Source organism: Lycorma delicatula, chromosome 2, assembly GCF_047948215.1.
Source record: "Lycorma delicatula isolate Av1 chromosome 2, ASM4794821v1, whole genome shotgun sequence".
NCBI lineage: Eukaryota > Metazoa > Arthropoda > Insecta > Hemiptera > Fulgoridae > Lycorma > Lycorma delicatula.
Window position 1 is genome coordinate 44,537,193 of NC_134456.1, and position 24,475 is coordinate 44,561,667.

General features: G+C 31.5%; 1 protein-coding gene across 1 annotated transcript in view; it reads right to left on the minus strand.

The window, feature by feature from the left end:
* LOC142318773 (carboxylesterase 4A-like) overlaps positions 1 to 24,475 on the minus strand; it is a 155,885-nt gene that overhangs the window by 32,030 nt on the left and 99,380 nt on the right. The window contains exons 3-5 of the mRNA XM_075355230.1: positions 17,381 to 17,537; positions 9,144 to 9,332; positions 4,674 to 4,864 (exon numbers count right to left, since the gene is read on the minus strand). Coding sequence (XP_075211345.1) covers positions 4,674 to 4,864; positions 9,144 to 9,332; positions 17,381 to 17,537 — 537 coding nt within the window. The remainder of the gene's footprint in view (positions 1 to 4,673; positions 4,865 to 9,143; positions 9,333 to 17,380; positions 17,538 to 24,475) is intronic.

Consider the following 24,475-nt stretch of genomic DNA (forward strand, 5'->3'; position numbering starts at 1 on the left):
CTACTTGGTACACTTTATCTGTTGTTTCTTTGAATATTATTACTTATTTTTATCAAGAAGCAGGTTTCTCAGATTTGTTTCTCGTAAATTTTTCATGTGAGTACATTTCTTTGTAGGGCTATCCATATTTTAAATGAATCTAAAAAATGTCAGATAATCTATTATTTTTTTAAATTGAATCCCCAAAATCCCTGAGCATAAGGAATCCTGTACAACCTGATAAAAAAATTGACCTGATGAAAAATATTCTTCTCAAAATGAATATCTGCAACTTCCTAAAAAATTCTATCAGAGAGAATGATCTGTTCAGTCTGTTTTCCTATACTCTGCATAATAACTGGCGATTTCAACACCCATCACAATTTTTGGGGCTCATCGTCATTTTCTCCCCGAAGCAATCTAGTTGATCAACTGAGGCAAAACTTAGATTTCTGCTTATTGAATGATGGATCGTACATGTTTATGTCATCTTCATCAGGTACATTTCCATCCATCTATCTGTCCTTATGTTCAGCAACCTTACACCCATGTCTTACCTGGTGCATTTCCAAAAACTTCTTTGGAAGCGATCATAGACCAGTAGTAATCTCAGCCAGTAATACTGATTTGCCTCAGAGTGAGCACGTAGATGGGTGGTTCAGAAAGCCAACTGTATCGGGTACAAGGATTCCTTGGGCCAGTATGATAAGAGAGGTAGTGCAATCTGCCAAATTGCCAAGGTTACACAACAAATTCTCGATAGCATGAATGAATTCATCCCTTTAATATCTAGAAAGCCAAAGCAGCATGCTGTTCCATGGTGGGATGAAGGCTGCAGGAGTACAGTAAGAGATCGGTGTAGGCTTTTCATAATTTCAATTGAAGACCGACGACTCGCTCTTCCCCTTCCTTAATGTAAGGGTTGTTTGCCGTTGAGTGTTTCAGTATGCTAAACGGAATTGTTGGCCTGAATTACATCGAATCAAGTTTGTTGGACTACACCGTTGTCTGTTGTATGGAAAAAGGTTCGAACCGTGAGAATCGGTACTGTTACCATAGCTGATTGGACTGCAAAGCGGTAAAAACCTTGCTACCGCACCAGTTGTTGTAGTGACCAGATTTGGAAGATTGTTTAGAGCAGTTTCATTTATATTATTGTACTTCTTGAGTTTGTGAGATAGAAAATAAATTGTGCAGGTAGAAAATATCCTGTTGGTGTCTGGAGACTCGCAAAATGAAATAAACATACTCTTTTCTTATAATGAATTAAGGTATGCTTTGAATAATTCTTGTGACACTTACTCTGGGAATGATATCAAGCTCAGTATGTTTTCACATCTCCCATATTCTGCACCACGACATCTTTTATGTATCTATAATAACATTTTCTCTGACCAGGCGTTTCCAGATTCTTGGTCAGAAGCACTGGTAATTTCTATACTGAAACGTGCTAAAGATAAACCATGCCCCACAAGTTATAGTCCTATCTCCTTGACAGTACCTGTCCAAGGTGATGGAACTAATTGAAAACCATCGTCTAGTGTGGTACCTTGAGAGAAATGCTCTAATTACTCCAGAACAACACGGTTTCCACCAGGGTAGATAGTCTGTTGATCAGGCAGTTACCCTGGAAGGCTACTTTTCAGTGGAAAACTACTGGAAGGCTACTTCACCAGTGCTTGGTAGCTAATTTTTTGATTTGCAAAAGGCGTATGACATGGCATGGAGGACAGGAATCCTAAACACACTTTGTGAATACAAGGTGTACCTTGTAGTATACAAGGTAATTCTCGTACTTATCATGGGTTCCTCAGTAGTCGGTCCTTCCGAGTTCGAGTTGGAACGACGGTATCTGAAAGTTTCCTAATGTAAAAATGCAGAACTTCAGGGAAGTATCCTAAGTGTTACTTTGTTTGCCGTAGCCATAAACATTATAACAAACTGTGTGCAAAAACCCGTTATGTCTTCTTTATTGGTAGATGATTTTTCTATTTACGTAACATGTAGAACGTTAGCTGCACGTGAAAGGCTGCTTCAAAACAGAATAACACGCTTAGAATCGTGGTGTAAATCTACTGGATTCACGTTTTCCATGGAAAAAACGAAGTGCATTTGCTTTTCCTGGTTGAAGGAACATATTGACCCTCAGCTCATGCCTTAATTGGCAATTAAGGCATGCATGCGGGTTAGATTTCTAAGTATGTGGTTTGACCAACGACGATGTGACACATCTGAAAGAGCTGAAGGTAAAATGTCTAAAAATGTTAGACAAGTTGAGAATTCTATCTATACCCACTGGGAAACCGATCGTATATGCATGATGTGATTCTGCCGAGCTCTGGTCCATTCCTGCTTAGACTACAGCTGCGTAGGTTATTCATCGGCACGGGCTACCCTCTAAAGATGCTCGATGCAGTCCATCATTCTTTGCTACCCGTCTTGCTATGGTTTCATTTCACTCAAGCCCTCTTGTAGGTCTGCAGGTAGACAGTGGTAAGCCATCTCCTTGGAAAAGAAGAAAGCATATGATATGTTCCTATGTGACTCGCATTAAAGCCCAACCAAATCATCAAACCTTTGATATGGTTTTATCCAACCAGCATGTTAATCGATAACAGGAACAGCTGAGATTTACTGCTCCACTAGACATTAGTGCTTAGTGTCTTTTCTCAGCTGTACATATACAATTACCTTAAGTCCTTACTGTTGCTCCATGTTATTATCCTCTTGGCGGTCTTCTTTTGTTAATTACTGCTTCGTTCTTTGTCAGTATCAGAAAAAGAACACAAAGCCGGTAATCTTACAAAATGAATTTTATAATGTTATAAATAGCATGAATCCTGATGCTATAGTTTATATGGACGGCTTTAGAAACGTTAAATCTGTTGATTGTGCTTTTGTAGTTGGCAACAGAACATACAAGTTTGCCCTTTACAGCATTGTCAGTATTTTCGTTGTGCAGCTCTATGCTATCAATAAGGCCTTATATATAGTTAGCTCAACATTTTGACATGTTCTTGTTTGGTCAGATTCCATTAGTGCCTTACAGGAGATTAGTAACGTGTACTCCAGGCACCTTATTATCTGTGAGATTTAGTGTGTTATTTTGGAAATGAATTAATGTAATACAACTGTGAGCTTCTGCTGGATCCCCAGCCTTATAGGAATTTCAGGCAATGAGCGCACAGATAGTGCGGCAAAAGATAATATGTTTCAGCCTACTTTTGCCAACTGTGTTGCTTCTAACGATCTTTTCTGTTTCCTGAAAAGTGTAGTTCATGATGAGTGGTAAAGTGAATGGGATGCTATACAAACAATAAACTTTGCCCAATTAAGAACACTGTATCACTGCGGAGCTCCTCATGAAGAAATAACCATCGAGAGGAGATTATTATCTACAATTTACGAATAGTGCACACTAAACACCATGGATATCTGATGATGCAAACAGATGCACCCCTTTGTGCTTGCTGCACTGCTAACTAACAGTGCAGCACATCCTTGTGGATTGTATATATTATGCGGCTTCACCTCACAAGTTTAAACTAGGTGCTGACATGTGAACTGCGTTGTGGAACAATGCAATGATGTTATCGAATGTCTTACAGTTTATAAAAAGACCATGCTTCTTGATTCAAAAATCTAATTATTTATACAATCATCAGCTGTGTATACCATCTGGCATATTCCGGATGTTAATTTTGTTCTTTGAAGTTTCCTTTTTTAATATGTCAGAATCTTTCCACCTATTGAAAGAGTCAATTTTATTATCTTAATTAAGATTATTATTGTGATATATCTTTTTGTTTTTATCTTTCTTTTAGCACATGTTACAGACATGTTCCTTTTAAAATGTATTTTTATATTGCTGGGTTTTAGTTTTTAATCAATTCTTAAAAGTTATTTAATTACACCAAATATATCTTGTCTGGGTGATGATAACATGAAAGCATTTTTCACCCAGAGAAACCAAAAAGAAAAAAAATTAAAATCTTAAATACTATTATTGATCAGCTCTCTTGTTATTTTGACTATATTCATTTTTGAAAAGAATAAAAAAAGAACTAATAGTTTAGGTTCCTATAAAATTTAACTTGTGCTTTTGACAAATTCTCTTTTTATAAAAAAATTGTCAATTTCTTCAATGTGGAATACTATCGCATCAAATCTGCTCTTTTTTTTAATAATTGGGATCATTGAAATATAATATCACATTCTTTATTTTTTGTATCATAGTTTAAATATTTAATCTCAGGTTTACACCCTATTTATTGTTACTTAATGCTTTAAAAGACACTGCAAGTAAGAAATATAAATTTATAAATCTGTTTCAATAATACTGTCTTTCAAACAAATATTGAAAGTAAACTTATACATTTTTAAACCTAAACATTTTTTTCTTAGAATAAATATTTATATGATATCACAGCAAACAGATATCTTAAGTCACTCACATTGCTGTGAGTATTGCCCCATCTATTGAGATACTTCTCTAATAACTGCTTTATAAAAAAAAGAGTCAGCATAAATTAAAATCATTTATATACCGAAGATAAGGAAGTTTGAAACAGTGTGGTTTCCTTTTTTAGTCATTTGTTATAGTTTATAGAGTGACAATTTTCATTATAACAATACAACAAATAAAAATAAGATTCAAATATATTTTTTTATATAAGAAAGATGTACAAACTGACTAAAAAATCGGAGTGTGCTATAAGTAATGCCCATGCATTGGTTTTATGAAGACATAAAACCATATCTTCATAACTTTCTTCTGTACAGTTTGCAAGCGCAGCAATCCGTATGGCATGTTCTTCTGGAGTACGATCAACTGCCCAGTCACAGAGTGAAGAACCACTCTGTATAATTACTCTCTGAAACATAGCTTTCCCATTTTGTCATTAGATATGGATGTAACAAAAAATAAAAATTTATTGATAATTATTTCATGGTTTCTGAATAACATCATTACAGGTTGAATGTAATACAAAACTTGTACAGATCTAACAAATGTTTGTTTATCTTTTGCTCTGCATAGGAGATGTGTCTATTAAATAATGCGACTGTTTCTATGTCTTAGAGAAAGCAGTGTAAAATTATTATGAGTGCTTTGAACACGTTTCTGTGATGACTAACGTCAACCATTTGGTGATTTAATTCATTTTAAGACATTGTTTTGTGCATTTGCTTTTTCTATTATGTGCTGGAATAATGCTACGGTTATAAAAGTTGAGCAATGTAACAATTTGAAATTTTTAGTAAAAGTGGGGGGGAAAAAATCAGCATAATGTTTTCAAATGATTGGTAAAATTAAAGAAAAGGCTCCATGTGTTGTACGTATGTGTTTGAATGACACAAAAGATCCAGTGAATAACATCAGAACAAAGAGGAAAGTGGGGTACCTTCCACTTCAAGAACCAAAGAAAATGTAGAAAAGATTAATCAGATTTTTTGAGAAGTTTGCCTACCCTTGTCCCAACGAGAGGCTAAGATATGAACACTGACAGTCTCGAGGATCTCAACATGAAAAAAGTGTGTGCCGAGATGTCCTTGGGATTCACAAACTAGAGTAAAAAGAGCACTGCAAGGAAATTTGTGGTGGTGATATGCTGGAATTTATGCTAACATGCGACCTAACCTTTTTAAAAAAAAATCACCAATTGTGATGAAATCTGGATCTTTTAGTACGGTCCTGATATAAAATGCACTGGAAAACACTTTTATCACCAATAATGAAAAACTCATAAAAGTAAGCCCAAATTTAAAGCCGCACTCAGTATGATTTTGATGTCAAGGTTATAATGTTTGAAGAATGGATTTCAGAAAGCACAACAGTGAATTAGCATTATGATAATAAAGTTTTGGCAAGGGTGAGAGAAAGAGTTAGAAAAATAGTATCAGAACTGTGAAAAATGGTTTCATTGTTCATCAAGACAATCCACCTGCACACAGAGCATTATCTGTGAAGCAGTTTTTTGCCAATAAACACAACACTGAAAAATCTTTCATATTCTTAGATTTGGCTACAAGTGACTTTTTCTTTTTTCTGAAGTGAAATCTGTGTGCTTAAAGAAACATTTTTTGAGTCAGTTGATGCAGTAAAGAAGAAAACAGTAGATGTATTAAAATAGCTGACAGAAACTGATATGCTCCACATCTTTGATTGATGAAAATCAAGACTGCATTGGTGTGTAAGTGGAAATGGGGACTATATTGAAAGGGATAAGTATTAGAATTGTGATACATCTAAACAAAAATGATTTTTTATTGTATTAACCTTATTGTTTATTAATAGATTTACCTTATTTTGTTAACTGGGTTTTAGATGCAAATACTAGAATTATTTACTTCTAGGCTAATTACAACAAACTGAAGTATTTTACAAATTTTTCTTCTTAATTCTGTTTAAATTAATTATTATTACTAAAGTTTGAATATTTCTTAGTATGTCAAGGGATTAGAATATTAATTACTTTAATAATTTATACTGGTCTCAGTGAATAATTATATCTTTTTGTTATAATAAAGACATGTTTAGATGGTTGAAAATTGTGAAATCAAATGTATGTGCTTGTTTTTATCTAATTCTTTAATTATCCATCAGTTATAATGATGTTCTGGATATTTCTGCTATCTATAATATCTTGAACATCCAAAGTTTATAATACTGCCTAATAACAGTTTTGATGTATGTCTTATTCAAAATTTCATCCTGACTATTTTTGAAACAGCATTATAAATTGAACCTGGCATGGAACACAAGAGTTCATTATTGTGTTATAGGCAGAGTCTGGGTTTTTTCCCCAGCTGCTGGATTTTCTTATGAAATTGTAGTTCTATTATAACATGTACCCTTGTATCCTCTGTGTACCCATCATATTATTATGGGTATTCATAATTGAATTGATGGAAGAAGGATTGTACTCCAGGCCTTCTAGATCATATATCTTTTGAGATGTAAGGAGGCAGTGTTCACTTGACCTGTTGCTTTTTGCATCATTCTCACAATGAAGTCCTTTTCAGTCCATTTTTTGGAAGCCATTTCATACCTAGAACCAAGAATGATCTAGTAGGATTGGTTCTGATGGAAAAATTTCCTTAATCTCTTTGTTATACATTCACTGCATAGTGATAGGTATATAGGATTTATTGTAGTACATGTTGAAAAGAACCCGCCATAAGCATCAAAGCAATGTATTATTATTATTCTTCTTCTGGACTTCCTCATGTCACTCTGTGAGCAGATTAAATTTTATCCTTGCTAATTAGCCTGTTTTCCTCTTTCTTCTTGCCTGAATTTGCATGTTTGATTGTCAGTTGAACTCAAATTGTTTTTGAGATCATTGTCAAAAAATACATGAAAACACAACCTCTAGGACAATGAATGGGTTGTCACAGTGTTTAGGCTTTCTTGCTCAAGTATTTCTATGTAGGATCACTATCTTCCTCTATAGTTATTAATAAAATATTGATAGTGTTATTATTGATGTAAAGAATAAATAATAAAAAATAATCAATAGTATTGTACAGATTTCATTTTACAGTGTCTGTTGGTTACTTTTGCCGCTGTATACTGACTTAAAAAGAAAATTAACTTTCTGATGGCATAGCTTTTAACCAGCACTGGCATGAAAAAAATAGATTACATGTGCAAGTATAGTCCTAGTAATACATTTAGCCAAGATACTAGAATGTTTTAAACCAAACAGCTAATGATTTCTCTATCTGTTGTAACTGAAATTTTCATTTTATTTGTTTTATTTACTTTTTAAACCAAACAGCTAATGATTTCTCTATCTGTTGTAACTGAAATTTTCATTTTATTTGTTTTATTTACTTTTTTACCTCACCTAATTCTATTTTTATTGTAATTTTTTTTAATGTTGTTTTTTCACATTGTTGAAAAAACAATATTTGTTTAATATTTTATTATTGAAAAATTTTTTATAATATTAATTAAAATAAAATATGAAAAAAAAAATAAATACAAAGAGAAACTAAATAAAACTTTTGACAAAAAATAAATTGGTTAAGGAATTATAACAAGTTCACAATGCAATACAAAATGTATATATAGAAACTATAATAAACCTAATTTTCATAATATATATAAAAAACAAGAAACAGGATTAAATAACAATTTTAAGAACTTTACTAATATATTTTTTGAAAATAAAGAAAGATTTATAATTTCAAATGCTTTCAAATTTAATTTAAATGGTTATAACATGTGTAATATAATTAAAAATATCACAACTGATACAAAATATAATATTGAAAGATTGGATTTTTTTGAATAAGAATCAAATAAGAAATGCATTGTGGCTGTATTTTAATAAACCAATCTTTTAATTTTATTTTAATTATTATTATAAAAATATATTATTTACATCGATAATTTGGAAATGTACATTAAAAAAAAAGAAATTACAGTAAAAATAGAATTAGATGAAGTAAAAAAGTAAATAAATCAAATAAAATAAAAATTTAAGGTAGGATAAACAGAGAAATCATTAGCTATTTGGTTTATAACATTCTAGTATCTTGGTTAAATGCATTACTAGGAGTATACTTCCATATGTATCTAATTTTTTCATGCCAGTGCTGGTTAAAAGACCATGCCATTAAAAAGTTAATTTTCTTTCTAGGTCAGCATTACAGTATTCCCAGTCATACAGCAATAACAGTAACCAACAGAAAAAAAAATTAAGTCTTTATAGTACTGTGGCTTAAGTATCATATCATATAGTAATATAAAGATGTGATAAACAAATATATTGTTAGTCTAAGTCATTAATGTTATTTTGTAAACCACATTTTTGATACCTCAGAAGATAATTATCCCAATAAACTAAGAGATATTGATATAAACATAGAAAATATATTGATCTACCTGTATTATACCTTGATTTACAAACCGTTTATTTTATAATTTATATTTCTTATTAGATTTTTAATATTTATTTGAAATTGTGCTTCATGAGGTTGGATCCACTATTAATATATTAAGACAGCAATTTTATAATTTTTTTTCATTTCGTTTAAATTAATATAGTGAAAATAAGTTGCAGGATGATTTGTAGAGTTTTGTTTATTGATGAAGATATTTCTATAATTTTATATATTTTGAAAATGTATAAGGTAATGAAAAAAAGTATACTTACAAGGCTTTACCATAGGACTAGCTAACATTAAGCTTACTGCAGCAGCTCCAGAACTCTGACCAAATATTGTTACTTCTGTTGGGTCTCCACAGAAATATTTTATATTATCTTGTGTCCACTGCAACGCCATTACCATGTCCATTAAACCCATATTACCAGGTATATCTTCTGTTTGTAGAGAGAGGAAACCTGTAATGGTTAAAACCGTGGTATAAAATGGAATTTTTATGTTATTCATCAGTGAAATAAGTGTATGTTACTAAATATTTACATTATAAATTTAGGAACCAGGTCGGTTGGGCAATTGTGAAAAAGTTTATAGTCTATTTAGCAAAAGAGAGAATTGCTGAAGAAATTTATGGTCCTGCTTGGGTTTTCCTTTCTTGTATTGTTGTTTTGTTTTTATTATGTGTTGACGTGTGCTGAACTCAACTTTACCTATTTCAGGTAGGTAGTTCAGTTCCTTCGATGTAATTTAGTCCATTCAGACTTGATTGATGTGTTTTGCTATGAGTTCTTTATAGGTAGTAATATACTAATGGGAATGTCACTCATTCGTATTGGTTGCATCCTGGCTGAGGCAAACTGAAATATGTCAAATACCAAGGTTTTGAAGATTATCTCTAGTAAAGCCTATAACGGCTAGGCATTGAGAGGGTGTTTCCCGTTTGGAGTCAGGTTTATAAATTAAGGATATGAGTTGATAATCTGAATAGCCTTTAAAAATGTATGAAAGTACTAAAATAGTTTCTTACAATATAAATAGTGTGAATTCAATGCATCCCTTACATACCCATTGAATGTGATATAAAAAATAAAAAAATTAAATAAACATGGAACTTATTACAATATTTTTAAATGAATATTCTAATAATAATAATAGTTTAATAATAAATGAAAATAATCTAATTACTATAGTTTGCAACATATTAAACAAAAATTATTTTATATTTATTTATATAATACCAGGTTACTGAGTAACAGCACAGTGACATGATGTCAACAGTACTCTGCAGAGATGCCAAGTCATCTGTTCGCAGTCTGACATGGAAGTATACTAGTAAATGTGTAGTCTTGAACAATCAGGCTGACCACTCTTCTGATAAAAGTGGTTAACTGAAACCCAGCCACCAAAGAACACCGGTGTCCACAGTCTAGCACTGAAATCTATATAAAAGCAACCTTTACAAGGACTCGAACCTTAGAACTCTTGACTTGAAAATCAGCAGATTTTGCTATGACGAGTTTAATCAGTAGACTAACCCGGTGGGTTAGAAAAAAATTAATAATAAACATTTTATACATGGACTGAAGGTTTATTAATGGGGATACCATTACTGGCTATTATGCCTGAAATTTTTTAGAAATATATAGTACACAGTGTAACCCATAACACATATACATAATATTCTTTTATGGACTAGGTATAAACAGAGTGGCCACAATGTTCCTTTTCACAATATAACAGACAAGTTGATAACACTGTATGACATCAACTGATTTTAAAGGTTTGTCAGTAACTTTCATTTATTCAATAAAGAACCAGATTTGTTTGAAGTTAATCTTAGTTCCACATGAAAATTTTGATTTGTCCAGTGTAGAGTTAAAATGGCAGATACAACCAAGCATTCAAGTTAAGAAAGACTTGTTGCTAGTGTTTTAAAGCATAAGTTTACAAATTCAAAAGAAAATTATGAAAACACAAAAGACATGTTCATTCATTGTTTTTGTAAGGCAGCTCATCAATAAAAAAACTACAAAAGTGAGGAAAAAAGCCTTCCCCTCATGGTTATACCTTAATTTGAATTGATCTGGATGCCCTTCTAGGTCACTGAATATATATGATATTTTTAAATAATCCTGTTTACAATCTCCTGTTTAGTTAACCAAGAAAATCTTTTAAGAGCTAAATATTCCCTGTTCAGCACTTAAGAAAACTATTTGAAAAAAATATTGGATATAAACCCTTTAAGTCTTTTTGTGCTAATGAAATCCCTGTCCAGGACATGGCATTGAAGGAAACTTGTTACAAAGCTCTAGTTTTATAATTGAACATTGAGAAAATGTTCAATCATGAAACCAGCTTTCTTCTCTGATGTATGTGCCATACCTGAATTATAGATCTCGAAACATGAATTTTTGGTGTAAAGAAAATCCCCACATTTATGAAGAAATCACAGACCACCTACCTGTAATAATGTGGGCAGCAATATCTGAAGCAAATGTGATTGGACATTATTTTTTCAAAGCTGGTATTTGTAACATTTCATAGCTTAAAGTGCTTGAAAATTATTTTATTTCTCAGCTTCGATTGATTGGTATGGAATTAATTGCAATTTTACAAGAAGATAGACCTCCAGCTCATTATGCTCTGTCAATAAGTGATTTTTTAAATTAACATTCTGGATTGATAGGGCTTTGAAATTCAGTGGCTACCTAAAAATCAACTTGACAACTTATGCCAATTCCCTTTGGAACAAAATCAAATTCCTTAGGTCTCCCATTATAACTAAAGAATGTTGATGAGCTGAAAACTGCTATCAGAGGTTTTTTTTTATGATTTTGATCCTTTGACATGGTAGATAATGTCTGATGCTCTTGGCAACTGTTAAAACTATTTGCAGACAATGGAAAAGCCCATACAGATCCAATTTAAAGTAAGTTTTGTGTAAAAATATTAAACAAACCAATGAGAAACAGTTCATGTTATCTCTCTATATGAAAAGGGACTTTGTGGCCAATCTGTAGATGTCATTTTAGTAATATTTAACTCCTATAAAAGTAAATATTTAAACAAATAAAATTCATGTAAGTAGAAATTAATATTCGGTATGAAAACTGATAATAAAAGTTCAATAAATATTATAGATGTAAATTTAAATGTTAATGAAAACAATGAAATTGTTTTTTGAGAACCAATGTGTAATAACACCACTAAAAATCAAATCACCCTTGATCACAAAAAATAAATGTACAACATGACATGATTCATAAAGAATATAAATATATGGACAGTAATAAAACAGAATTAGGCAAATAATTAAAACAAATAAAATTTAAAATTGACTAACATGGATATGATGATATTTCTATAAGAATATAATAAAGAGTAAATTAAAAGATCACCTCTTTTTCACGAAGGGACAATATACTTGAACTGTGTTATATACTAGGTTCACCAATCCACATAAAGTGCTTCAACCCACATACATTTTTTAAAAATAATTTTCTATTTGTTACATTTATGTGTGTTATTAGTAGACTTCATTTCTGCATGAAAGTTCTCCTTGTTTCTGTTTGTCTACTTTTGATTTCTAAATTAATTCATTATTCCTTTGTAATTTTACTACCTAAATAACAAAATACTTCTATTTTTGATGTATTCTTGTTCTCTTGTCTCAATATTTTATTTCTCATTACCTTATGGGCTTTTGAGAATACGGAAAGTGTCAACCCTGGGAAATCTAAAGGTGGGCAGTCGTTCTTCTAACTACACATTAACTGCATGCAATACTTACACAACCATTTAAACTTTTACACTACATACATATCGGCATTACACACCTAACAACACAGATTTAGTACATACGTAGCATTTGTCTGTTTTACAAAACTTTTATTGTTTCTTTTACAAAATTGGCCAGTGAGTAGCAGGATGCATGCTGGGAGTTCTGTAACTTGCATTCAATTAGAGATTGGTGCTGAGTAAGGCTAATATGAGCTTATTCCGCATAGGTTTAGCACAGTTTCTTCGCTACCAAATGCAGCAAGCACCATGATAGTTTCTGTGTTATCAGAGGTGGACCTCTCACTTTAAGGAGAATGAGAATTGTAAATTCCAATGACATATCTGCTCTGCGCATGGATATTTGTTTATATAAGTTGACAACTGTTGTGTCGGAGATCATGGAACCTTTTAGTTGACATGGTGAGAGTATATTCCTGACAACGGGCTGGTCACAACTGAGAAAAAATCTGTCATATATAAATTAACTGACACTCCAATTGATAAAACCATTAAAGGTTCTTTCTCTTGATGGGTAAATAGATGTTGTTTTACTCAGACGATAATATTAGTGATATAAATTTCATTAAAAATTGTTGAGGCATTACTGAACTTTCAGGAGATTGTTGCCAGATTGGCCCAACTATGTGTAACTTAATGAAGTAAGTACAACCTCCAGCTTGGAGAGAGAAAAACTGATTGGTATTCTAATTATAATAGAATTGTTTAGTTTGCCTATTCATCCATAACTAATTAAGTTAGGAAACTATCTGATGATCAAGTTGGAACCCCTGACATAGAAAACTGTTCAAAAAGAGTTTTCATTATGATAATTGATTTTCCTTATTTTAAAATGTCGCCTCAGCTTGAAACCCACATCGAATGAAAAATAGTATACTGTGATAAGATTTTTATATTCTGAAGGTGTATAACTGGCTGAAATTCACTTGTGGATTTTAAAAGTGTATTTTGATACAAATTTTTATAAGCAGTTTGAACAGTTTAAATCAGGTAGAACAAGTGTCAACAATTTTCATAATAGTGGAAGACCAGTGTCAACTGATGTTATGCAAAATCACATAATATCATTTGCAAGGACAGATGCATAAAAATTTGGAGAAATTTATTGTGCAAATATTGGCATTATTCATGATAAGCTGAACTGCTGCAAATCATGTTCGAGGTGGATTTTGAGATAGTTGACTTAAAATCACAAACACTCAAATTCACATTTATGTGGTAATAAAATAACTGGTTTTATCGGAATCTAATACACTTTTAGATGGTGTAATAACTTGAGATCTTTAAGTCATCATTTTGAAACAGAATCAAAAAAAGTAAAAAAGTATGGAATGAAAATAATTTGCCTGCCAGAAAAAAAATTCACAACCTATTCATCAGCCAATGAAGCTAACAGTGTTTTGGGGCTACAAAAGCCCAATTTATTTTGAATATTTGAAAGAACAACATATAATCAGCAGTGACTACTCTTGTGACGTACTAGAAAATAAAGTGAAACCCACAAATAAGGGAAAATGTCCCAGTTCTCTCTTAAAAGGCATAATTCTTTTGCATAAAAAGCTTAAGAGGTACAAGAAGCAATTCAAAAGTTGGGTCGGGAGATGTTGCCACAACCACCTTACAGTACCGTTCTCATACCATTTGTTTGTTTGGTTCTCTCAATGACATGGCACTGATTTCTGCAACAGATAGGTGTACAAGAATGGCTTACCCACCCAGGTGGACAATTCTTTAGTACTGGAATATGAAAGCTTACAGAAAGATGGGATGGGATAAATACTTAAATGTAGTCTGGAATTATTTTGAAAAGTAGTATTAGTTTCATTGTCATTGTCATAAATAATCATTTTTCGAGTCATTTGTTTCTAATTATTGAACAACCTTTGTACAATGATGTATATATATATAAAGATCTTTATAATATAAAAAAATAAATATCAATTATAATGGAATAATAACAATTTTTTAATGACTGTATTAGTTTACTGTAGAAAAAAGTAATGTGCTGTTTAGAGATGAATTTTTTTATTTAATAATTGCTTTAGTATTGAAATGGTTCCTATTAAATAAATGTAAAGCGCATAATAGGTATGAAAAATGTGCGTTTGTACAGATGTGAATACATTTTGATTTTTTTTTTTTTAATATTATAACTAAAGGTAAGCATGCATTGTTATTATTTTCTTCTAACATTATCTGTTCTAAAGTAATTAAACTGGTACTGTATTCAAACTTATTTACTTTTATGAGTCTTATTATTTTTTGAAATGGAATGTAATAATAATATTCTCTTTTGGTTTTATAACCTGTAAACATTCTTTAATTTCATCTTTTCTCTTTTTTCTTTTATCAGGCCTTCTCAAAGATTATTGCCATTATATTTATTATTATTTTTCTGTTTCTAAAAAATACATTCAATTAAATATTTTTCAAGAAAATACAATTTTAACAATATTTCTTTGCTTTTAATTTTTACTTAATTTATTTTTATTTCTTATGTTTTTGTGATTTTTAATTAAGTATAATAACCTAATTTTCTATTACTTTTCTGTAGTTTGTGTTTTCATCTTATATTTGATTTCTGTTATTTATTTTCTAAACTTATTTATATGATAAAAAATAAATTTTTGTTTTTTACAGGACTGCCCAAAATGAGTGTAATGTATTTAGGGGGTCTACTTATGTATGTTTCTTCCGTCGTAGCGCCTCAAACAGCTGAACTGATTTAGATATATGACCTCTGCGTTGGAATCCTTACATTACCAGGAGTGTCAGGCTATATAAATATGTACATATATATAGGTTATTTCTAAAATGGTGGGCTGGCTATACTTTTTTGGATTCTATTTGTAAAACTAAACAAAAAATATAAGATATAAATTTTTATATAAAAGTAACAAAAGGGCTGACAGGAGGAGAACGAAGGAGAAATTGCCATTTTTCCTAAAGATATTTTTTGTTTGGTTTTACAAGTAGAATCTGAAAAAGTATTGCCAGCCCACCATTTTAGAAACATATATAAACATAAAACATTTATAACATATATAAAACATTTTAGAAACATATGTGTGTGTGTATGTGCATGCGCACAGGTGTGTGTGTGTGTGTGTGTGTGTGTGTGTGAGAAAAGATTTGGAAAAAATATTATACTGTATACAAAATTGTCACCTGCATGCTCCTTAATTATCCTATAATTAATCCAATAAATAATTAGTCCGACATAATTATTCGATAATTAGTAATTATCCTATATTAAAGAACAATGTTTTTTTGGCAGTTGTGTTTTGTCTTTTTTAATATTTATTTCTTATTATCACAGAATAAATAATTCTGACAAGCTTACCGTAGAAATTATTAACTTTTCCGGTTATAGTACTATATGCTGCTATAGCTACAGCAGGAAAGTATATAAATGGGAAAAAAATTTAAAAAAACTTTTTTTTAACAAAAAAAAATTTTAATAAATTGTGGAAAAAGTGTATTCCAATGCTTCCAAGAACAAAATTATATTTTTGTCAGATGGCCGATTGTGCATATATCTTTTGAATGTTGGCCTGCATTGCTCTTAGAACTCTGTTCCCTGTTGACCAATTTAATTAAATTTGGTAGACAGGTACTACCTTTGCAGAGAAAGAATGTATTAAATTTTTGCAAAAAAATTGGAAAACAGAATGGGGATGTTTTGGCCAAAATAAAATTTCAAATCTGTATAGCAACTCTAAGATTGCTGTGTTTTTCAATATGCTTTGTTAGTTTGTTGCATGATCTTAGGTATTTTATTGTAGGTAGTTGATACATGTTAGCATTATATATTTTTTGTTATTTAGGTTTTTTAATTTTATTCTATCCTTTTTTTAGTATGTTTATATATATGGATAAGTAGCTGGTAATCTGCACTAGATATTTTATTGTATTGAGTGTTTCATGTAATTGTCATCTGACAAAAGCGGTATGTATGAAAAGTGCGTGTTTGTATATAAATGTTTGTATTTATGCTTTGTGGGATGGCTAAATAAGTAGTTAATAAATGAAACAGTTTTTATGAATTTTCTACATAGTTCAGTATTTATTAAAAGTTATTCAAATTAATTTTTGTTAACTACTCGTCTTTTTAAGGAAAGTGATTTTCTTCTATTCATAATATGCTGAAAAAATGTAAGTTGTATAATTTGTTGCAGTACGCAAGGAATGCAACCCCCCGCCCCCTTCATAAAGGAGTATGACAACAACAGATTTGTTGATGTTTTTGTTGATCTTCTTCATATGGCATCTTATTGTAAAAGTATTTGCTTTGGCATTACGTAGTAACAGAATGGTGTTAGAAATGCATTTATGTGTATTAAAAGAGTTGGTGTTCAAACTATATTATATAATCAATCTCTGTGACAGTGTGGTGGTATTTCTGCCATTCATCCAGAGATTCTGGGCTCTAGTTCAAGTTAGGCATGATATTTTTTTACATAGTTCAAAATTTATTATTCATAAGTAACTGTTATCAGGCATCAGCCTGTTGTTGCTGTGTAAATAAGTAAATAATTTGCTAACAATTCCAAACTGAATTGTTGATGCAAGTAACATAACTGTATGCATTCTTAGACAAGTGTTTTAAATCAAGTAAAATTACTTGATTTATTTGTAATAGAATAAATTAATAAGGTTGTAGAATTTTATGTTGAATTATGTTTTATTTATTTTTATTTCAACTACTTACCTAGTGGCCCCAGTCGATACTGAATTACAACTAACACAATATCTCCATTATCTAAAAGATAATTTGGTCGGAAGTCTTGTGCTGATCCGACCCTAAATGAACCACCATGTATGTAAAACATTACTGGTAGAGGATCGTAAGAACAAAACTTTGGATTCTAAAAGAGATGAAAAAACAAAACATTCATTAATTTATTCATTTTAAGAATAATCATGATTAAATTTTAATATTGTGAGAATTTAAACTCATTCAGATGAATTGAACATTCACATGCATAAAAGTATAAATGAAGTATTGTTTAGATACTGTTTGTTTGAAAATTCAATTTATTTTATTTATTTATTCTCTTATAACAGGATTTTTATTTTAAAAAAGAGAGAATTTTGTAGTCTGCTGTAAATGAACCAAAAATCTAAAAAAAATTGCACAAATAATCATAAAAAAGCAAGCTATCGAAGAATTTTAATGTGTGTATATACAGAATGTATCGCCGAGTTCTTCTGGGACTTTCGTACCCTATTTTACTTGTGAAAATAATGGAAAAATTTCATACAAATGTATGTTCTAAAATGTTTCATTTGCGAATTACGGCTAGTAAAAGATTTCGCTCAGATTTCAGCTACTCGATGAAATGAGATTGTACTGGAATTTTTAGAATATTAATTATGGAGCTGTGATTTCTTATGGTTGTTAACCAGAAAAATCAAGTAAAATATGTTCTAGAACTGTATCTGCAGTAGTTTTTGAGAAATCTTGGGTGAAAACAAATAAATTGGGAATAAAAAACCCTGTTTTTTATGTTTGAGTACAATAACTTTGTTGAATGAGTAATAAACTCATAAAATCTTTAAGCAAAACTTATAGAAAATTTAATTTTAAACAAAATAGTGCAGTATGAATTGAATAAAACAAAAAAAAGTTAAAAAATTCAAATTTTATTTAGAAACAGTAGGAGAAAGAGTTTATCTTGGGTCAGTTTTTCATTTTATTTCTTTTACGAGGGTTATTTTTTTTTCAAGGTCCGATCAGTCACAAAATGAAAACCACAGTGAAAATAAAAAATGTTTTATTTGTAACAAGTACAAATAAAAACATAGTTATGCTATTTCTCTACATAGTCACCACTCCGATTTACACATTTATCGTACCATGGTACCAACTTTCCAACACCCTCGTCATAGAACGGAGTCGCCTGTGTTTTCAGCCATGTTTCTACACTGGTCTGCAGCTCGATGTCTGTGCCAAAATATTGTCCTCCTAGCCAGCGTTTCATCTGAGCAAAGAGGTGAAAATCAGATGGAGCCAAGTCCGGGCTGTATGGTGGGTGATCAAACACTTCCCAATGAAAACGCAGCAGGAGCTTCTTTGTTACAGCTGCAGTGTACAGCCTAGCATTGTCATGGAGAAAGACAATGCCTGATGACAACATTCATCTCCACTTATTCTGAATTGCCCTTCGTAGACGTTGGAAGAGTCACGCAGTATGAGGCTGCAGTGATGGTCGTGCCACGTTCCATGGATTCCACCAAGAGAACTCCATTCCGGTACCAGAACACAGTAGCCATACACTTTCTGTTGGAGAAGGTTCGCTTGAATTTCTTTGGTTTACTGGGAGAATGAGAATGCATCCACTGTTTGGATTTTTCTTTTGTTTCTTCAGTTTTGAAGAAATGGACCCATGTCTCGTCCCCTGTGACAATTTTGTTCAAAAAATCTTCTTCATTGTGGTAGCGCTGGAGAAATGTTAGGGAGGTGTCCATTCTCATTGTTTTGTGATGGTTAGAGAGCATCTTGGGAACCCATCTCGCCCACAGTTTGTGGTACTGATGTTTTTCACTCACAATGGTGTAGAGAGTTGACCTTGAAATTTCAGGAAACGAATCACTCAATACAGAAATTGTGAACCGACGATTTGCCTCATCCACTCGCTCAACTAGATTATCGGTTGACACTCACTTCCTTCCCTGACTGCCTGCATCATGAACATCTGTACATCCTGTGTTAAAGTCCCTGCACCATTGTTGCACTTTGCTGTCACTCATTGAAGTTTCACCGTACACATTACTTATTCGTCTATGAATTTCAGCTGCATTACACCCCTCAGCCTGAAGAAATTGAATTACCGCATGTACTTCACACATAGCGGGAGATGCTATTGTTGTAGACATGTTTACGTGCTAGCTGCATGTTCAGAACTAAACAAAGTGACGCGGCATGATTGAAGGCCATACTAGAGATGCTGCGCAAAGGTTCATCTGTTTTTTGCGCGGGTTTTTATTTGGCGACCGATTGGACCTTGAAAAAAAATAACCCTCGTACTTCAAACTGTGTGGTAATTTTTAATTGTTAATGATTTTACAATACAGTTAATAAATTTGTTAATATACAATTTTTTTAAATTCTATTTGAATAACTATTTTAATGCATTCTTCATTTTTTTTCTTAAGGTCTGCAAGATGGTCCAAGGTACAATTCGATGTATTGGGTCTTGAGTCTTGGTTCCATATGATAGATAAACAATGGGTTAAAAAGTATTTTTCTTTAGGAAATAAAACATGATATTTCAGTATACGAACCAGATTTATTTATTTACACATCTTTACTTCAGTTATTAAATTCTTGACACCACTTAACTTTTAAAAATATGCAAATTTGGCCTATCTGGAAAATTAATAAAGTAGCCTATTTAATTAGTCTAAAGTCTCTTAATTATCTGAAAAATATATAGGAAAATCATAGTTTATCTCAGTAAATAATAAAAAAATTGGCTTATTGTACATTGTACGAGGAAAAATCAACCGGAAACGCTGGGAAGTGTCACCAGTAGTAGGAGGAGGAAGTTTACATTCAATGTCTTCCTTGAATTGTCATAAATATTTTCTTATCTAGAAAAAATTTATTGCTGAAATTCATTCTATTGTAACAATAAACTTCATACATCTCATTAGGTAATTTTTCCACAATTCTTGCAACATAAAACAATCTTCTTCTTCTTTCCGTATGCTTTTTAGTAAAACAAAATCCTCATTTTCAATTTCCAAATCAAGGCTTCTTTCAAATATTAGATCTTTTAATTGGTCTGCAATAAGAGATAATTGGAATTTCAATAAAGTAATTACTACTATAATTCCTTGAGATTTTTCATTATCATTAACAGTTGCAAGCATTTTATCATTTGGAGGAACATTTTGCTGTAGCATGCTAGTCTCTGCAACTGCATCGGGTTCAGTTGTCCATCTTTTTTCAAGCGGTCAATCTGTCACATAGGAAGATAAATATTCTTCTTCTTCAAAATATTTTCATTGAGAAGGTAAATTCCACTCATGAAATCCAGTTTTGATATGTTCTGTAGTCAATGCCTTGTTGATGGCTGTATTAATAAGACTAGCAAGATCATATATAGTGACTGGTCTTCTGGGGTTCTGGATCATTCAGTCATTAAGGGAGCATTATAAAATGACCTGTATGATCCGAAAACTCCACGGTTGAGTGGTTGGAGTTTATGTGACTTGTGGAGGGCATCATCAACATGATTCCATGCTTTTCACATGCTAATGGAATATTATTACATACATAATGGCTACAGTAATTGCTTCAGTCAAGTTACGCGTATCATGGTTATTGACAATAAGGTGAGATGGTCTGAAATAGGGAATGAACTGTTTGAGATGTTGTAAAAACAAAATTTCATTGGACCACCTGAAGGGTTTGCCTTGCCAATAGTGCTCATTGGTGCTCCTATGATCATGTGTTTCTTGAAATTTACCCTCGGGAATATGAACATGGGAGGAACATGGTTTCCAATAGCATTTATGGCAGCTATCATTGTGATATTAATGTCCTGCTCAGCTGATGTTGCTGAACCAAGCTGCTTTGTTTTTTTGTCACATATAACCTTTGAAGGTTTGTGAACTATAGAATATCCGGTTTTATCCAAATTATAAATCATATTAGGTGAAAATTTATATTTTTCCATAACTGTTTCTAAATTAGTAAAAAAGTCTAATATTTTCCTCATTGAAAATTGTGACCCAGGAAAGGCTTGTAGCTTCAGAAAAACTTTTACAAAATAGTCGATACCGGAAATTTCCAATTGATTGTTTTAACTTCCAGTTTTCAGACACTTTTAGCTTATTGGATTTTGCATAATAATAAGCTTCATAAGTGCAGAATTTTTTGTAAGTCCATAGTGAAGCTTTGCAGTGTATTTAATATACTTCTCCAACTCTGTTTCTTGTTCATTTAAAAGCACTTTTTTAGCATCAGTATTGGATGTATAAACAAATGATGCATCAACAGACCTAGAAAGTTTATGCTTATTCAAATGTTGTATGTTATTCCAAAGTAGTATTGAAACATTGTGTTTCTTGAGAGCTGTCCTAATATCCATTTGGTTCTGTAGCACATCTGCTGCTTTTTCAAGGACTATTATGTTCACTGGCTTCCTTTTATTACCCTTTTTACTTCTAGGCATTTTCTAAAAAAAAACCAAAAACTTGGGTGCCACATATGCTACTTTAATCCAAATGTAAATGGAATGGTTGTACCTTGAGTCGACCCAAGTTACAACATTTTGATGTGTCCCAAAGTATAATAGTTACTTTAAAAATGGCCTCATGGTCCCTTTATAGGTTAGGCTTTTATACATTATATGCCATTAGATAGAGAAAAATACAAATTAATTACCAATTTAATTTGTTTCAGCTTGTTGTTTGCCTTTCTCACCAAAAATCAAGAAACTCAATCAAAAATATTTACTTTTACCACTGAAAAACTAAAACTAATTTTTCATAAAAAGCTAGCATTACACAATGGAGTAAAACTATTCACAGTGCTCTAGTGGTAAATCAAATAACTAAAGACTTTAACTATACTGTTTCCTGATCAGATAGCAGCACAATGTAGACTGACCCAAGGAACAACACCTTCCCCTACTCAAGACCAAAGTGCATTGCACTTATCAATTTATAAAAAATGTTCAAAAATGATCCCACCATTTTCAACATGTTTACTGGCACGCTTCTGTACTGCTTTTGTTGCTCTTTTTGGTTCTTCAGGACTGTCTTTAAATTGCTCAGCCATATCCAGATGCAAAAATTTAAAGGCAATTTTAATAATTTTTCACATCACCAGAAAAGAATTTGGTTTTTGTTTTATATTTGTTAATATATACAATATTTATACTTAATATTGTATATAATATATACTTGCGTTAATATATATTTAACAAATATAAGTATTTGTTAATACTTAAATTAAATAAGTATTTTAACAAATGTAGTAATATGGTGCTTCAAATGTTTGAATATAATATTCTACATGACAGTACTTCAAGCCTACACTGTAGACATAACTGTTTTTAATGGATTTCCAAAGAATTTCTAGGAATCACTACTATGCCCGGTCAGATTTTCTAAGAGGGTAATGGGGGGAGCAGGGGATCAACTTTTCTTCTTTACTTTCTGATTCTCCTGAACAACATGATTCTACCATTTATATACATATGTATGTATGTATAAAATTGTTTCATCCACTCTATCAGGCTTAAATCTTAACTGATTTTGAAAAAACTTGGTAGGGGGATGTAACCTATTGGGAATAGAGCCCTATTGAGTTTCAAGCGAAATGGTTCACCATTTCGCTGGAACCGGAAAGTGGGATTTTTGTGTGTTTTCAGCATTCTTTTTATTGTGGGTGCAATTTTTAACAGATTTTGATGAGACTTATAGGATGATGTAAACCTAGTAGAAATATTAGAAACCTATTGATTTTCAAGTGAAATCTGTTCACAGGACTGGAGTTAGAGGCAAAAAACTGGGTTTTTGGTATGTTTTAAAGTTGTAATTTGAAGAGTGACATGTTGAAAACCCAAAATTAGACTTTCACAAGCACTGCCAGGTGCAAGCTGGTTTCACAATGATTGAAATGCAGAATATCATGTTTGAAGCCAAAATCAGATTTTTGCAAGTACTGCCAAGTGTGAGCTAGTTTTGCAATAAATCAAAATGTGATCTAGTATGAAGGAAAGTTGGTGTCCAAAAAATCTTTTTTTGAAATTTTAATCATTTTGGGTCTGTTTTAGAACTCAAAATGGGCTGTTGGCAAGTAGCAGTGTTAAGTAATTGATGCAGTCACAACTCAATAGCTATGTGAAAAGAAGAAAGACCGGAAGTATGCCCTTCTGACACACTTACTGTGACAGAATTTTTTTCTATTAAACACTTCCTTAACTATTGTTATTCTAGTTTTTATTACATTTTTACTTCATGCAATCTTCTGTTAACATCATATCTAAGTACCTATACTGTTATACTTTTCAATTCTTCCTTATTTTTTTGTAGACAGTCATTGATTTTTGGTATCCTATCGTCATCTCATCACTTTTGTTTTTTAACATTTTAACATTTCTGAAAATTTTCTTCATATTCTGTCATATCTCCAAATCTTAAAATCATCTCTTTAATATATTGTGTTTCATCTCCTAAAAACCACCATATCATTAGCAAATCTTGTACAATTTAATTTATTTCCCTTCATCCTTTTTTAGAGCGATCTTTTTTTATCATATTTTCAAAGTATACATTCACTAGAATCAGGGATTGGTAGCACCCTTGCCTTAGGCCAGATCTTTCATTTTGTATATCTATATTTTTATTACTATTTTCTGATACAGGTACAATATTTTAATTAATTTTTCAGCTTTGCAATCTAATCTTTGGCTTTTCAAAATCTCCATTAGTTTATCCCATTTGACATTATCAATTGATTTTTCTATATTAAAAAATATGTTAAATTTAACATATAAAAAATTATACATTTTAACATATTGAACAGCTTTTTTTTGTGAAAAGGGTGTAATCAGTGTTCTGCTATGGTTGGATGCACAGATATTATAATATTGTGGTATCTTTTAACATCTTACAGTCAACTTTTGATAACTTGAATCCGAAGATAAGGAGAAATTACTTCAAGTTATGTATAGTTTGAGTTATAGAGTTTTATTTTCAGACTTTTTTGCTTACAGAAGTTATGAATTATTTTGAGATATAGTGGTATAAATGAGCAAACTTTTGAGATGTAGAGGTAAAATCTTTT